A 16,316-nucleotide genomic window follows, 5' to 3' on the forward strand; every position below is an offset into this window, starting at 1 on the left:
CTCGCTCCTTGGAAGAGTTTTTACCCTGTGCCACTCTTTGGAATCTCTCTGTTCTGCAAAACAAGAGGGAAAGCAGCTAGAAACCACAAACTGCAACAAAAGTACAGTGAAGTCAGCACTTGTTTCATTTTTAAGCATTTTCTCTTAATAAAAAGGCTCAGAGGGTTTGCTGGGCAGATTTAATGAATGCTTTGCCTTACAAATACCACGGCTGATTCACAGGGCAGTGCCAGATTGATACACCACTGATCTCTGAGCTCAGATCAGTTACACATCAATTACAGTTATGTTTGCAAGACAGAAAAAACCTCCTTTGTCTGACCTGTCAGAAAAAAAAAAAAAAAAAACAATCTTTTTAGCAGGTCTTGTATGGGAGATGTAAAATTACACCACAAGCAAATTGATGGTTAAAAAAAAAAAAGGCTACAAAGGAACCTGGAGTAATTAGAGTCAATTTGGAGATTTTCCAAAAAATTAATTCCCATAAACATTGCAATTGTTGCCCAGGACTTATCTATTCACTTCAATCACAATGAGTTCACACCCTCTTCCAAGTCCCAGCCACCGAGTAAGAATGCTGTGAGTAATCTTTGCAGCACGGAGTAAATCCCGAGTAGATAAAGAAACTTCAGCCTTGACCTTTGCAACAGGGAGAGCAGAGGGAGCAGACAGCTCAGGAAGGCAAACAAAAGAGGGGACAAGTCATGCTAATGATATTATCCATCCACAGCGAATCCCTGGAGCCTCACACATCCTTGAGGGGAGGTTTTCATTTACAGAGGTCATTTGGGGAAATTTGTGACAGAACTCTAAGATCTGTCACAATTAATTTTGTGATGGCAGCTAAAGAAAAAGGGTGAGCATTTCCACACGCTATAATTTTAATTTTAACACAAGAAACCACCACCCAACCAAAGCCACCCCCTCAGCAGCTCAAGGTGAATAGCAAAGCCTGCCCAGCCTGGAGGTCATCCCATGGATTTTAAAATTGATCTTTAGTACGTGATCAAGTTACTGAAACCTGCACAACAGCATTAAGCATTGCTCAATAAAATAACTGCTGCCTCTCTCCAGCTCAGGAAAGGTCATTTCTTGGTTAAGGAATAACAGGAGAATACCACATTTTTTCCAGCCATATGAAAAGAGACTTTTTTTTAAGAGCATTTTACATGCACTTATTAATCCTTAAGTCTCTAGATAATTGTATAAATAATATATTCAGTTTGAAGAGACAAGAAGAACTGAGGTCCGTCAGTTATCACCAGGATTTTCAAAACATTCCTCAGTTTTTAATGCCAGATTTGAAGCAGCTCCAGACACTTTTCTGAAGACCTGAGAACATGTCAGTGACAATTACATAGACACATTTTGCCCTATGCAAAATCAGGTCCCACACACCTCAAGTTGGGGGATTTATTTGCTTCTCCTCATCTCCCAGACTTGCTTTGTCCCAGATAGGATGGAAGTGGGGAAAAAAAACCCGCTTAAATCCAAAAGTCATGGGTTGTTTTTCCAAATGTCACTCCCTGCCAGAGCAAGGCTGAGTCATGACAAGTGGGGAGGTGACAGCTCTGAATTCTGTCTCTAAAATTCTTTTCCCACTTCCTAAATTGACCCTGGCATCTCAACGAGAAATGCAGCAAAGCTCTGAAGGTTTCCAAGCTTGCCCTGCTTTGCAAGCAGCTAAACTGTGTATTTACAATATTAATTACTTCTCTTTTCCTTGTTTAGTTAAAAGGTTTGCCAGAATTCCTTCAGCTCACTTGAGACACCAGAGAACTCTGAAATCCAAAGGAATTGATTTTTCAACAGAAGGTGAAGTAGTTGATGGTGAATTTGGAAACAGAAGCAGAACCTGAGCATAAATTAACCCCCAGACTTAGAAAAACTGCAGCTACAACTGATCTTTTCCTTGAGCTGATATTTAAGATTCCTCTGATGGCGCTGCAGCAGCCAAGACAATTCAGCAGCAGCCTCCCAGGGGTGTAACCTGCTCCAAAAGGACCCTGTTCCAAACCCACACCGCTCCAACTTGTGTTTTTGGGATCTGCTGTCTCACCATGTCCAGGCAAACCCAGAGTGCAGTTAATGGGCCTCCACTTTCCCCTCTTCCATTAAATCACCCCAGATAAATTTCCTATGCTTCCTGCTTAGATTAGCACTGGCCGTTTGTGAGGATGCAAATGAAGCATTCTTCTCACACTGAGCTCACCACCTTGTCTGGGACCTCAAGCCACTGCCAACCCAGCCCTCCCCTGCCAAGGGACAGGATTTGCATGATGTGTGGCTGCCCCATGAACGTTTTTAAACACATATTAGGGACTATAAACCAGGCATTTCATTGCCATGTTTTAAAGAAACTACCAGTAACGTTTTTAATCCAGCTGTGGCTGACTTGGCTTCTGAAAATCTCAATTTCCTGCAGTTTTTAAAGGCTCAAATCAACGTAGAGTTTTGGCAGCTGAACAATGCACATGTTCCTGGAGGAGGAGGATATTGATACAAACAAAAACACACCCCCACACACACAGCCTGTTTGGTTTTAAGTAACTTATTAAAGCTCCAGTCCCACTGTCTGTAATAAATCCTTCAGCTAATGACAATGGAAGGTAAATACTGCACCTGATGATCTCTTCCCTTGTCCACTTGGGTCTGAGGAGTTGAAATTATCAGAGATCAGTTAATGAATACTGACCCCTGATACCCAGCTCAGCATCACATGAAAATTTAAACAAAGCTTTTCTATGTGTTTAATTTAACACATAGAATTTTTCTGAATTTTTCTCCTGTTACCTTTAAGACCTCTTCTCCTTTTCCCCCCCAGAAAACAGATGATTGACTGCAGACATCCAGCAACAGGTTTTCCCTTTTCCTGCACCATTATTTTGTTTCAAGCATGTATTTTTCCATTTCCTCCCCTTGCATCAAGCAATAAATTAAGTAGTCACAAGTTTAACTCTATCACTCACTACATGACTTTTCAGTTTCACAGTAATTTAATAGATTAATGCCAGTTCTGACACAAACTTCTCCACGGATTTTTGATGCATGGAATGCCCCACTGTCAAGAAATTCCTAGAGCTACATCTCTCCAGACTGTTCCCATTCACCTTTTTACACCATGAAAACATGACACCTTCTTACACCATGACAACTGTGAAATTTAATTTCATTCCAAAATGACAAACTGTGCTCTGCTCAAATAGTTTTGCAGATTTAAATTTCTCCTGTCCCATAGCAGCACATGAGAAAAAAAAAAATTAATGTTCATGGACCCATTAACCACTAACACATTGTTGGGAGCAGGAAGAAAATGCACAAGGTTTTCAAAGCAACTTCCCAGCAGGGTAAAAATCAGCCTTATATTTATGGATGATGGCAATTACACTGCAGAAAGAATATACATAATTTTTTAACTAAAAGCCTTCCATCAAGGCCTACATTTCCTACTTGTTAGACTCATATTTAATTTATGCAACCTGACCTTCCCAATTCAAAAATCTTACCTGGCATCTCCTTTTGAAAGGTTGGTGTTTACGGGGTGAAGAATAACCTTGTTTGCATCCACATCCACCACACATTTTGTATGCAGATCAAGCTCTATAAAGAAATGAGAGAATGTCAAGTGCTGCTCCTAAAGCACTGGGATTATATACACCATTACTTCCTCCAGACACCAAATTTATTCATGCAGTCTGACAGCCACCCATCAGCCAGAGAATAGAAACAGGACTTTTGCCAAATTCCACTTCTAGGGATATTCTGATGGGATGGATCCTGTCCAGCTTTAAAGCAAGCACTCTTTTCAAAGCAAGAAAAAGCATTTGGGTTTCACTGAAGGACAATCAGCATATACAAGGGCAGTATGAAATTTCTTCTGGGGGAAAAGAACCATTTAGGCTTGGTACCACTTTGACAGCTCTTCTTATTGCTCCCTCAATGCCTCACAGGGAAAGCTGCCCCTGCCATCTGCAGCACATTTTCCCCGGCCACTGCTGTGATACGGTGCCAGCTGTCAGTCCTGGGGCACCTGCTCGCAGAAATTCAAGTCCCATCAAAAATAATTTAGGTGCAAGCACGTAGAAAAGGGCTCGTCCTTCCCCCACAGGCTCCAGGCAAGTCCAGCTCTCCCAAGTGACGCCAAGCAGTGGGATGTGGACTATGAGTAATGAGGATATTTGGAGTGTGCGAGAATTCTCGGCCGTAGAGGCGGGGAAAGCAAAATAAAAGCTTCAGATAACGCTGAGAGCAGTCCAAGGTATCCACCCAGTGACAAATGGAGTTAGGTATGGGATAAAGCACACAGCCTGCACCGAAGTCACTGCTGTAGGATGTGGGGCCTGGACAAAAAAGTCCCTGCACGGTGACACTGGCCCTGGAAAGGGCTCCCAAGTGCTGATTCTGATGGGTGTCATGGCCAAAGTCACTGCTACACACACCCAGGATTTGGAGCCTGGACACAAAGATGTCCCTGCACAGTGACACTGGCCCTGGAAAGGGCTCCCAAGTGCTGATTCCAATGAGTGTGAACAGGGTGTCATGGCCAAAGTCACTGCTACAGACACCCAGGACATGGGGCTTGCACACAAATATGTCCCTGCATGGTGACACTGGCCCTGGAAAGGGCTCCCAGGTGCTGATTCCAATGGCCATGACACATTATTCACCCCAAAAGTCACTGCTACAGACACCTAGAACATGGAACTTCAACACAAACAGGTCCCTGAACAGTGACACTGGCCCTGGAAAGGGCTCCCAGATGCTGATTCCGATGGCCATGACACACTGCTCACACCCAAAGTCACCGCTACAGACACATTGGACATGGAGCCTTGACACAAACATGTCCCTGCATGGTGACACTGGCCCTGGAAAGTACTCCTAAGTGGTGATTCTGATGGGTGTCATGGCCAAAATCACAGACACCCAGGACATGGGGCTTGCACACAAACAAGTCCCTGCACAGTGACACTAACCCTGCAAAGGGCTCCCAGGTGGTGATTCTGATGGCCGTGACACACTGTTCACACCCAAAGTCACTGCTACAGACACCCAGGACATGGGGCCTGCACACAAACATTTACAACAGCTTCTAAAAAAAAAAAAAAAATCAATTGAGTCAGACCTGTTTTGGGAATTACCAACTATGAACTAAGTCCACTTTTCAAATTATTAAAAAAAAGCTGCGACATCAACTCTCCTAGAACCCCAAGACCTAAAGCTCACACAGCCTTTGACAAAGTCACAGAAGCTCTCCAAAGATGACAAGCTCATTGCTGTATTCCAAAAAAGCCCTTATTTTTTACAATTTTATGAAAAAAAATGCAACTTTGTAGTCTCATTTTTTTCAGCAGGACCCTTCTGAGACAGATCCTTTGTTAATAATAGAATAAATTTTTCTTCCCTACAGATTTCCAAGTACTATTTTTACAATTTTCGAGATGATAGCACAAATTCTAATTAAGGCCAGAACTAAACTGTTAAGTTTAGCAGGTCAAAAATGGTGACACTGGCCCTGGAAAGGGCTCCCAGGTGCTGATTCTGATGGCCATGACACACTGTCCACACCCTCCCACGCCAGGATGACGAGGGGCTACACGAAATAACCTCCACGCAGGGTTCAGCACCTCAGCTGAATCACCCAAATACGCTCGTGTCTAATCATGTTAATTATAATCCTCATCCTCCTTCATCTCTGCTCTTTCCTCCTCAGTCACCTGTACTTGCTCTTTCACCTCACAGCACCTTATAAACTCAGTCTGGAAATCTCTCAGGCTGTGCTTATTGCACAGCATCTAGCAGACTTGTCTCTCCTGCTAAGTGACACAATAAGGGGGAATTTCTTCCATGAACATTTTTGGAAAGAAATGTTAGAGCCTTTTGCTACCTCACACACCAAAAAAAAAGCCAAAACTCAAGATCACTGGCCAAAGCAGGCAGTCACATGAAAGTGCAATTCTCCTGAGCAAAACTGCTCCCCTGTTATTACACTGTGCTTCTGCAGGAGGAAGAGCCAGACGAGTTCCAGAAGCCAGTGTTTATTTTAATTTCTCCCCACACCCTGAAAGCCAATTTACCTATCATTAATATGCAACACATGCTTGCTCAGATGAAACCATGTTCTTCGTACGTCCCATATCCGACAAGGCACTTTATCTTGGTCTGGCTGGTTAGTGATTAACACTCTGTACTGCAGTGACCTGCTTTTCCCAGCTCCTCAGGAAGGGTTTTACCTGCCTCATGCAAAGCATAAAGGTCTGCAAGCAGCATGCTTTCTGCCACGTTTTTTAATGCAGCTCTTGAGAGAGAATGCCCATGGCAGACTTTGCATCCATGACTGCCCAGTGAACTCCACCTTACCAGCGCTCATTAAACCTCTCTTTGTGAAATGACCTTAAGAAAGCACACAGGCAGAATAAAAGACTTCCTTAAAGTCAAATGTTGTCGCAAGAAAAAAGGTTCAAAGCCAATTTGTCCTGTGCAACACACCTTGTTTGATTATCACTCTCACACAGGTAATGTTAAAACCCCTCACCTTGGTGTGCAGCATGATTTTGGAAGATGTGTTGAGCCAAACTAGCAGCTATTTTCAAACAGAGAGGTTCCAGTCCTTCCTTCCTGTGCCTGTTGCTCACCTTCTGCCACTACCATGCTCAGCAGATCCTCTGTAAGTCATCTCAGGTTACTTCAACAGCAGAAAACTCCCCAGCATGGAAAATGGATGTATCCAGACCCCATGGAAAGCTACATCAGCCCACTGAAAGCTTGGCCATGCAAACAGGTGGGGAGACCTATGCAGAGGGAAGAGAGGAGCTAGGAGAGATCTTGTCCCAGCTGAGATGAACTGCTCCACCAGTTCATGGTGTCACATGAAACAAGCCCCTAAGAAACAGTTATATTGAGCCTCTAAGCTGGGTCTGGATCCAGACAGCCTTAAGGCTGCTTATCCCAGTTACCTTGGCCAAAGGCTCTCATGGAAACTCTCCTTTCAGCTGAAGAAACAGTTTAAATCCTGTTTGAACAGCACAGCATTCACTTTCTTCAAATTCTGCCTCCTTCACGTTCTTTGGCAGATTTCTAAATTCTTTCATACTTCTGGTACACTGAGAGATGACTCCTACATTAACCACTACTGAAACTTATATCATCATCATTTCCACCTCATTATGTTTTTAATATCATTAAAGCAGGTTGGCCTTATAGTCAAATTATCTGCCTGCTCTTTTGGATATGATCACACAAGGACTCCACCCTTACTTTTACTAGTTTCAGTGTCTCCCAGGTGAGCTGGGTACTTGCTGCTCCTGAACAACAAGCAAAATTGGGATGCACCAAGATAAGATCATAAGGATGCACATCCAAACACCCCAATTAATTCCTCCTGTAGTAAGGACTCACTTATCAAAGTTTGGTATTATTTTTTTCAACTATTTAGGTGTGGTTTTTTCAGGCAGCATGAAATTCAGAAATTAAAGGCGAAATTAAAAGATGACAGAAGCGGCTCACTGTCAAACTTTGGAGATTTATCTCAAATTTTGCGCCTCAAACAAAAAGAAAATCTGACCTATAATTTTGCTAACTTGCTTCTACCTTCAGTCATTACTGAGCAAACACAATCAACCACTCACTTGCTTCGTCAAATCAAGAAACTAATCAGCTAATTCCTCTTTGAAGAATAAAAACTCAAACTCTAAACATCAAGAACCATTTATTGCAGAGAATGAAAATCTTTTTCACAGCTTCAGAGTAAGAGAGCTGTGACATCCATAATAAAAGGGTAACACTTATCTGAGTCACTTCTCCACATTTACATTTCACAGCAGCAGAAGTGTTAAGCAAAGCTGGGCTGAGTGTAAGAATCCTTGTTAGAGTGCGGTGTCCAAGCTGCTCACAGAGAGTTCCTTGGATGAGATTTTATTTCACTTGTGAAACTGGAAGGTGGGGGTTGAAGGAAGCCACTCTCCTTCCCCATTCCCTTGATTTTTCAACACCTCACATGACTTTTCTAAAACTGGGATTCAGTGTAGATCATAGCTGAAACCACACGTGTCTAAGTCCCAAATCACTACTATGCCTTTGATAAAAGCATTGTGGGTGTTGGAAAGATAACTCAAGCCCCATATAAGCTTTGGGCTTTCTCACTAAGAAATTCAGTTGGTTTCAAACAGGGTGGAAAAGTCAGCAAGCAAGACAGAGCTGGAAAAGCAAACCCAGGAGCAGCCTAGCACTGCAAGGAATGGAGGATTCAGCAGGCACTGGCCCATTCCCACCACAGGTGAGAATTTCCAATCTCTCTGTAACAGCAGTCACATGTCTGGTAATCATAAACTCACCACAGCAGATTCTCCACAACAGAGTTAAGAAACACTGGCAAAGGTGCCACTTGAAATTGTACTGATCAAGTTTGGGGCAGAGACAAGGAGTGTGTGTGAATCCTGGAGGAAGGGGGGAGAGGTATTTTGGAAAATGTTGGATGGGAAATTCCTGTCTTTTGCTTATGGATCTGGCAGGGAGCTGTTTCCATGGTCTGGCTGCAGCTACTGACAACAGAGGTTGGATAATGTTGTAACCAACTCTAGAGGCTGCCTTGGATGGCACAACAAACACCTGAACTGCCACGTGGTGACACTGCACCTTCCTCAGCCACGACCCTAAAAACCATCCCACTGCAGGTCACGGCATTTCAGACCCAAACAAAATGATTCTAGGAGAGGGCTTTTGCAGGGCAGCTTGAAACAATCTTAAGGTGAACAATAATACAGCAAATAAGGGGTAGGCAAGGTTTTAAACTCATGGCTGGGGGGAGCATGGCATAATAAGAGTTTTTAGTACCACAGCCAGGGTATATGAAAGGTCTGTTACAAATTATTTCTCCATATTTTCCACTTTGCATCCCCTATTTTTTTCTCATTGTATAAGATGGCAGCAACCTTCCTGTGCCTAGAAGTGCTACAAAAGAGCTGGATAAGGACTTGGGACAAGGGATGGAGGGACAGGACACAGGGAATGGCTGCACACTGCCAGAGGGCAGGGAGAGATGGGATATTGGGAAGGAATTGTTCCCTGTGAGGGTGGTGAGGCCCTGGCACAGGGTGCCCAGAGAAGCTGTGGCTGTCCCTGCATCCCTGGAAGTGTCCAAGGCCAGGCTGGAGAGGGCTTGGAGCACCCTGGGATAGTGGAAGGTGTCCCTGCCCATGGCAGAGGGTGGAACAGGATGAGTTTAAGGTTCCTTGCAACTCAAACCATTCCATGGTTCTATGAATTAAGGGAAAGCATTTCCCAGTTAATCAACAGCTTTGATTTCCTGGTAAGTTCTTCCATTAGATCTCACTTTAAGAAATTAGTTTATGAAGGTTGATAACATTCCAGCCCTTTCAAATACCATTTGATCCTGAACCCCACTGAAACAGAGCAGTGAACCTGGTGTTAAAAGACAGGTCAAATGAAATTTGTCTCAGATTCCTCCTGGTTCCACTACCAGATTTAGGGCAGCTGTACCTTCAGTGACACCTCAGGACCCTTTGGAGATGGGCCTCAGGTTCTACAGAGTCACTGGGAACCAGAACAACTGGCCTTGCAGAGCTTCACAAAAGCTGGAAAAGCCAAATGAAGTATAACAAATAAAATGTGAAAGGTTTAAAGTGCCCCTCTTAAGCTCATAAGCCAAAATTGGCCCCAAATACAAAAGCTCAAATAATCTCCTGTGAAGACAGACGATAGAAATTTTATATTTTAAATTGCCAGTAGATTTTCAGGAGATTAACATTCCCTTGGAGGTTAGTCCTGGAATGTTGTACCCTGAGCCGTCAAGTTGCATTGGATAAGAAATCACAATTGGTTTCTCATACCTTTCTTGGCCTGGAAAAGTAAATGGCAAAAACTGAGAAATGTTTAAACATTTAAATTAAAATATTTGTTTATCATACAAATCAACTAAAAAAAAATGAGAAGCTGATGTTTGGGGTCTTCTGTTGTTTTTTTGTTTGAAAAAGAAATGTGAAAGCCAGTTCAAAGACAACAAGTCCTCAGGTTTCCCTGCCAATATTTGTTTCCCAAGAGCGACTTATCTCTTTGCCATGTAGGAGCCAACACAAATAAAGGCAAAACTAACTGAGGAGATGAGTGAATGTGAAAATAACTTCCATCTACATGATAATGCTGAGGGCTTATATGGAAAAAAGAGTGTAAAAGCACTTTTAGTGACTTGATTGCAAGACATAGTGATAAATTCTGACAAAAATACAGTAATTTCACTTGTACTCTACATCTACTAACATGAAGGCACCTTTCAAACTCCTCTTGTTATATGAACTGCTCAAATATAAGTCATGAAATTTTCAGTTTGCAGCAATTAAAGGTCATTAAATATGCAAGAGTGCATCTGGAAGGGTACATGATGCTATCAAACCTTGTCCATGAGGGACAATCAACTCAAACTCACAGGCACATAGAACATGCAAGGTGCCCTCTCATGTTAATTCCATGTTGTCCAAATGCTTAAAAATGTGTTCTATTCTCTGCTGCTTCGTTTTCTGCAAGCAAAGAGCTTCCCAAGCAGCTTTAGTGAAGGCACTTCATGGATCTGGACATGGATGTTGCTCACAGCCAGCTCTGCTGCTGCAAACACCCCTGGGCTCGTGGGAACTGAGTAAATAAATCAGTGTGGGGACTCTGGTGAGCTCCCAGGGAAGTTCAGCACTCTGGAATTATTAACAGGCATGAAATGCAAGAGTTTGCTCAGCCACCAAGCGCCCAAAAGCCAAGGCAAAGCTGTTCCAGGTGTATCTGATCTTCAGGAGGAGCAGCCAACCTGAAACCAGAGCAGCAAGGGAACCTCCCCCTGCACTTGGAGCTCAGAGGGTGCAATTAGCACTAAAATTCCTTGGAAGGGGCAATTAGCACTGAAATTCCTTTGTGGCATCCACTGCTGGATGGCTGGGAGTCTCTGGCTGTGGGGAGGAGTAAGGCTGTAGCACCTAAGGAGCTCTTAAAATACAATTGCCTCACAAGCTCAAACATTAACTCTGCATCCTTTACCCATTTGGCACCTTATCTCAAGGTTAATCCTGCTCATAGCCCAAACACTGTTTTATAGCTTATCAACCATCACCAGGAAATATTCCAAACTCCAGGCACTGGTGCACGACGAGGATAAAGGTGAAGAAAAGCCTTGTGGTTTGCACATTGCCATCAGGATACAACAGGTGCCATTTCACGCCCTCTAATAGTGTAATTAATCTCATAAACCCGCTTGCACAAACTCCAATTTATAGATAAATTGCCTCTGCTGTAATTTCCATGAGAAAACAAACAAGAACCCAGGAACAACCCCCACCTCCTCACCTCAAACCCCAAAAACATTTCAAGTAGCTGGAAATGAAACCTCCTCCAAGAAGAGTAGGAGGACATAAAATTACCACCTGACACAATAATCAGAAGCTTGTGCAGATACAAAAGCAAATTTTTTCCTCACAAGCACTGGAAACAGAACCTTTAGCACCTAAGTATGACAAGATCCCTGTTTCAACACTCATGGACTGGATAAATATACATATCAAAAAAACAGATACCTGAATGTGTATTTATAGGCAATCCAGATATTTAAACTGGAGATTTAAACAGGTCTTACACTACAGTTCTAGAACAGTTTAATCCAGATATTTAAACTGGAGCTGCAGGTCTCACACTACAGCTCTAGAACAGTTTATTCCCAATATTTAAACTGGAGCTGCAGATCTTACACTGCAATCCTAGAACAGTTTATTCCCAATATTTAAACTGGAGCTGCAGGTCTCACACTACAGCTCTAGAACAGTTTATTCCCAATATTTAAACTGGAGCTGCAGGTCTCACACTGCAATCCTAGAACAGTTTCATCTGGCAGCATTGCCAGAATACAGGCAGTTACTTTCCTGCCTTTCTTTGTTCAAAAAGTATTGACCCAAGTGAGATCAGTTTGGACTGGCTTCAGTGGCATCAGCCATATCCTTGAGCATAAGTCATGTTCTTTTAAAATAGAACAACTTTTATCGGTATTAATTACCATGACACTGAACTGATTCAAAAGCACAAGGAAACACAATGACTTAATATACTTATGGACTGCCTGTACCCAAACATCATCTGAAAACAAAGCATTCAGTCAGAAAAATCTTAATTAAAAAGCCTTCAGCTGTCATTTACTTTGCTTCACAGTACGGCTTGAGATTTGCATTTACCTGAACTATGATGAGTATCTGCTAAGAGAATTCAAACATGACACTTATGAAAGGAAGTCCACTGCAAATCTTAAATAAAACAGCAAAAGAACTTCCTGATTGTTATCAAACCCCCATTTGAATAACGCAGTGCACTAGGAAATACTTCAGTGAATTACAGAGCCAAGAAAATAAAAGACCAGGAGCCTTATCTAACACAGCAGTACTGAATTATTTAATTCATAAAAGCCTGTTAATCGAGATCCCAGTTTGCAAAGTAGGAGGGATGTAAAAAGAGACGTCTCAGTTGCCACCCAGGAGAGCCTCCAACCTCAGACGTGGCACTGAGAACATGTGGGCACAGCAGCATTTTTCTAAAAGCAAAACTTCCACACAGGCTTGGTAGGATTGAGGTCTAATTTGAAGTGAAACCCAAAATAAAGTAGCCTGGATGCAAAAAAACCAACCCAAACCCAAGTACAATTAGAAATGCTTCCCCTCACTAAAAATTAGCGCTATAAACTGAGCTTATGGATTACCATTCTGCATAAGAATGAAGCAGGACCCTCAATCCAAACACCTTGAAATGTGAGTGCTATAAATAACCAATTATTTGATACACAAATCCCTTCCACATGCAGGCAAGGAACCCATTATACTTTTATGAGCTGTAAAAACTCCTAACAGTTAAGCACACCACTTTTATTAACCTAATAAACCCTTGCCTTAAGAAATTCATAACTCAAACACCAAAGACAACCACCACCACCACAAGTAAACACCAAGAATATTTCAAAGCTTAACTTTCCACAGTCTCAGCCATCTGACAGGTTTGCAATGTTAAGCCCTTCGGTGCAGAGGGAAGGAAAGAACATTACTCGTGATCCTGAAGAAAACAAATACTTGCTTCAGGTCCAAAGCCCCAGAAGTCCATACAAATACTGCTCAGAACAAAATGCGTATGACAGAGCTTCCAGGAAAGCTGCCTCTTGCCTCAAAACTTAATTTAAAAAAAAAAAAAAAAAAGCAAGGCCACAGAATTCTTACAAATGGATGACTCTTCAGTTGCACAAATGCTTAAATTTAACATTAAAAAGATAAGAAAAATTGTAGCCTTAGTACCACTGTCTGTTTCTACAAACTCAAGGTGCATCAGAAATACAATAGGGAGGTATCAGTTGTTTAGACCTGACCAAAACATCTGGACTGTAACAAATAATCTGCTGGGAAAAGAAAACACTTCCAGGACATTTTGTTTGAGGGAGAAAACTACATGGATCTTCTAGGCTAGACTTAAATGGATTTAGGCATCACTCACAAATAACAGGATGTTTAATAGCAGCAAACTGCCAAGAGTGGGGGGTTCAGGCCCCCCCTTCTCTCTGAGGAGCATCAGGGACTGATGCTCAAATGTCCCTCACTCCTGGATGAGCCTCCTGACAGGAGTCATCCTCTCCATAAGATTTTTAAGTTCATACAGAATAAAAGACAAAGAGAAGTTGGACTCACGGGTCCCTTCCAACTCAGGATATTCCATGAAAGAGAATACCAAGATACAGTCTGGATTTCCTCTAGATTCCTTTACTTCCCCCACTGCTTCCCCACAGTTCCTGGCTGGAAAGGGACATGAGGTTATCCTCATGGGCTGAACAGATGAAGGATCTATGTGGGAGGGAGAGGTGCATTAGTCACCCCTGGAGATTCCAAACTTCACTGATGGAGGCCCTGTGCAACCTCATCTCATCTGACGTGCTCCAGAGGTCCCTTCCAACCTGAATTATTGTCTCAGCCCGGGGGGCTGAGGAGCACCAAGCAGTCAGGAGACATCTGGGGCACAGCCAAGGAAATGACCTATGTCAGGAAAGGGACATGAGCAAGAGGAAAGCCCAAATCTGTCACCGACACCGGGCACCACCTTCCAGCCCCTGTCCCAGCTCCCACCAACTCCTCCACGCTGCCACTCCAACTCCTCCAGCCAATTCTCTGGAAGGATGGATTCTGCTCTGTTTTGAGAGCTGGCACCTGAAGTTTAACAAAAACTTTTGGTCAAAATATCCTCAGTTTCCCTAAACCACCATACTGTAAAGACATCAACTGCATCTCTTGTGCTGAAGTGGGACTCAGGAGCTCTTGTACACTCAGTGAACATTCCCGTGCTGACGTTTTACAGGCGTAGAATCACTGTATTTAATACTTTAACCCTTTTTTTAATAGAAAAGAATTAAAAATATATTATATGTCAGGTAATGTAGGCAATAAAGGGAAGGGCTTCCCCTCTCCCTCCTTTTTTTGCTCCAACTACTAAACTGACTTCACTGGATTCCCTTTCCCCAAAAGGAATTATTGGCATACTCCTGTGAGAATGTGGGATTAAAAAAAAAAAAGCCACCCTACACTTTCTTGGATTTCTGCCTTCTTCACCTTCCCATTCCTTGGCTGAAACTGCCTTTTCATACTCACTTCCTCATCATCCAGAGCAAGTTTTTCTAATTAAGACAAGTAATAAACATTTAAACAGCTGCCCAGACCACGGTCTGATTAACATAACCCTTAGGCAAGTTTCGTTGAGGGGAAAAAAAAAAAGCCAACAACAACCCAAAAATAACAACAAAAAAAAAATTTATCTTGTCAATTCTCGCTTTCTCTTCTGTATTTTCTTGTTTGTTTTTTGTCGTTGTGTCGCTGTCATCTGGTTAACAGCGTCCCACTCAAAGCACCGAGGGCTGGAGAGCAGCGGGGTGAATTAACAGGGGGCAAAATGCAGAAAAAGAGGCATTTCCCCCCAAATCCGCAAAGCAGGAAGAAGGAAGCGCTGTCCCAGCGGGAACCGGCTGTAAAGCAGGTGCAAGAGGTGCGGAGAGGGCTGTTCCCCGGGGAGAGGACGAGACAAAATAAAGCCAAAAACCCAGGTTTGGGAAAAGAAATATCGGGAGAGGGGGGTGAGCACAGCGCGGCTGCGGCCGCACAGCCGCCTGTGCCTACCCGGGGTGTGTTTATTCCTGATAAATAATGAAGCACACACGGACACGCACCGATTCAGCCGCACCGGGACACACCTGTCCCGACCGACACCTGTCCCCAAGGACCGGCACCCCCGGCCCGCGCCGCTCCCGGCAAGCACAGGGGAGGGGGATGCTGAGGAAGAAGGGGGAGTCTCACCTCGCCGGTTCATGGGGCGGACACGCACCGCCACCTTCACTTTGGAGTCCCCCATCCGGCCGCTCCAGCCTTCCCGGCTCCCCCGTCCCTGCCCGGCTTCCGTCTGCCGAGGGAGAGCCGGAGCGGGGAGGAGCGCCGGGGAGGGAGGCGCCGCGCCGGGCCAATGCCGGCCGGACTACAATTCCCAAGAAGCATCGCGCAGCGCCACGCCCCTCAGCTCCCGGCGGGCCGCCGCAGTGCGCGCTGGGAGATGTAGTTCTTCTCGCTGCCCCCAGCCTTGTAACGAGGCAGGCTGGCTGAATCGCGGAATTAATTAATGTGGAAAAAACCTCCGCGGTCATCGAGGCCAGCCTGTGATCCATCACTACCTTGTCACCAGACCAGAGCACTGAGTGCCATGTCCAAGCGTTCCTTGGACACCTCCAGGGATGGGGACTCCAAAACCTCCCTGGGCAGCCCCTGCCAGTGTCAAAGCACAGAACTACAGAACTGGTCGATTTAAAGGTGACCACATCTGGTCCAACCCCTCTGCTCAAGCAGGGTCAACTCAGAGCACAGGGGCACAGGATTGCACCCAGACAGTCCTGGAACATCTCTGGTGAGGGAAGCTCCACATCCTTTCTGGTCAACGTGTTCCAGTGCTCGGTCACTGTGCAGGAAAGAAGCTTTTCCTCATGTTCAGGTGGAACTTCCCGGGCACCAGATCTTCTGTGAAGGAATTTTTCCTAATGACCAACCTGGCACAGCTTGAGGCCGTTCCCTCTCCTCCTGTCCCTGTTCCCTGGGAGCAGAGCCTGACCCCCCTGGCTGTCCCCTCCTGTCAGGAGTTGTGCAGAGCCACAAGGTCCCCCCTGAGCCTCCTTTTCTCCAGGCTCAGCCCCTTTCCCAGCTCCCTCAGCCCCTCCTGGTGCTCCAGCCCCTTCCCCAGCTCCATTCCCTTCCCTGGACACGCTCCAGCCC

At 44.3% G+C, this 16,316-nt stretch overlaps 1 protein-coding gene across 3 annotated transcripts in view; it reads right to left on the minus strand.

Annotated features, from left to right (window-relative positions):
* The window catches only part of KIF13B (kinesin family member 13B), a 121,843-nt gene extending 106,375 nt beyond the window's left edge, over positions 1–15,468 (minus strand). For all 3 annotated transcript variants that reach the window (XM_084203598.1, XM_084203599.1, XM_084203597.1), the window contains exons 1-2: positions 15,357–15,468; positions 3,507–3,600 (exon numbers count right to left, since the gene is read on the minus strand). In XM_084203598.1, the coding sequence (XP_084059724.1) occupies positions 3,507–3,600; positions 15,357–15,411 (149 nt within the window). In that variant the 5' untranslated portion in view covers positions 15,412–15,468. The remainder of the gene's footprint in view (positions 1–3,506; positions 3,601–15,356) is intronic.
* Between the last annotated feature and the right edge of the window lie 848 nt (positions 15,469–16,316).

Source organism: Fringilla coelebs (assembly GCF_963513975.1).
Source record: "Fringilla coelebs genome assembly, chromosome: 3".
NCBI lineage: Eukaryota > Metazoa > Chordata > Aves > Passeriformes > Fringillidae > Fringilla > Fringilla coelebs.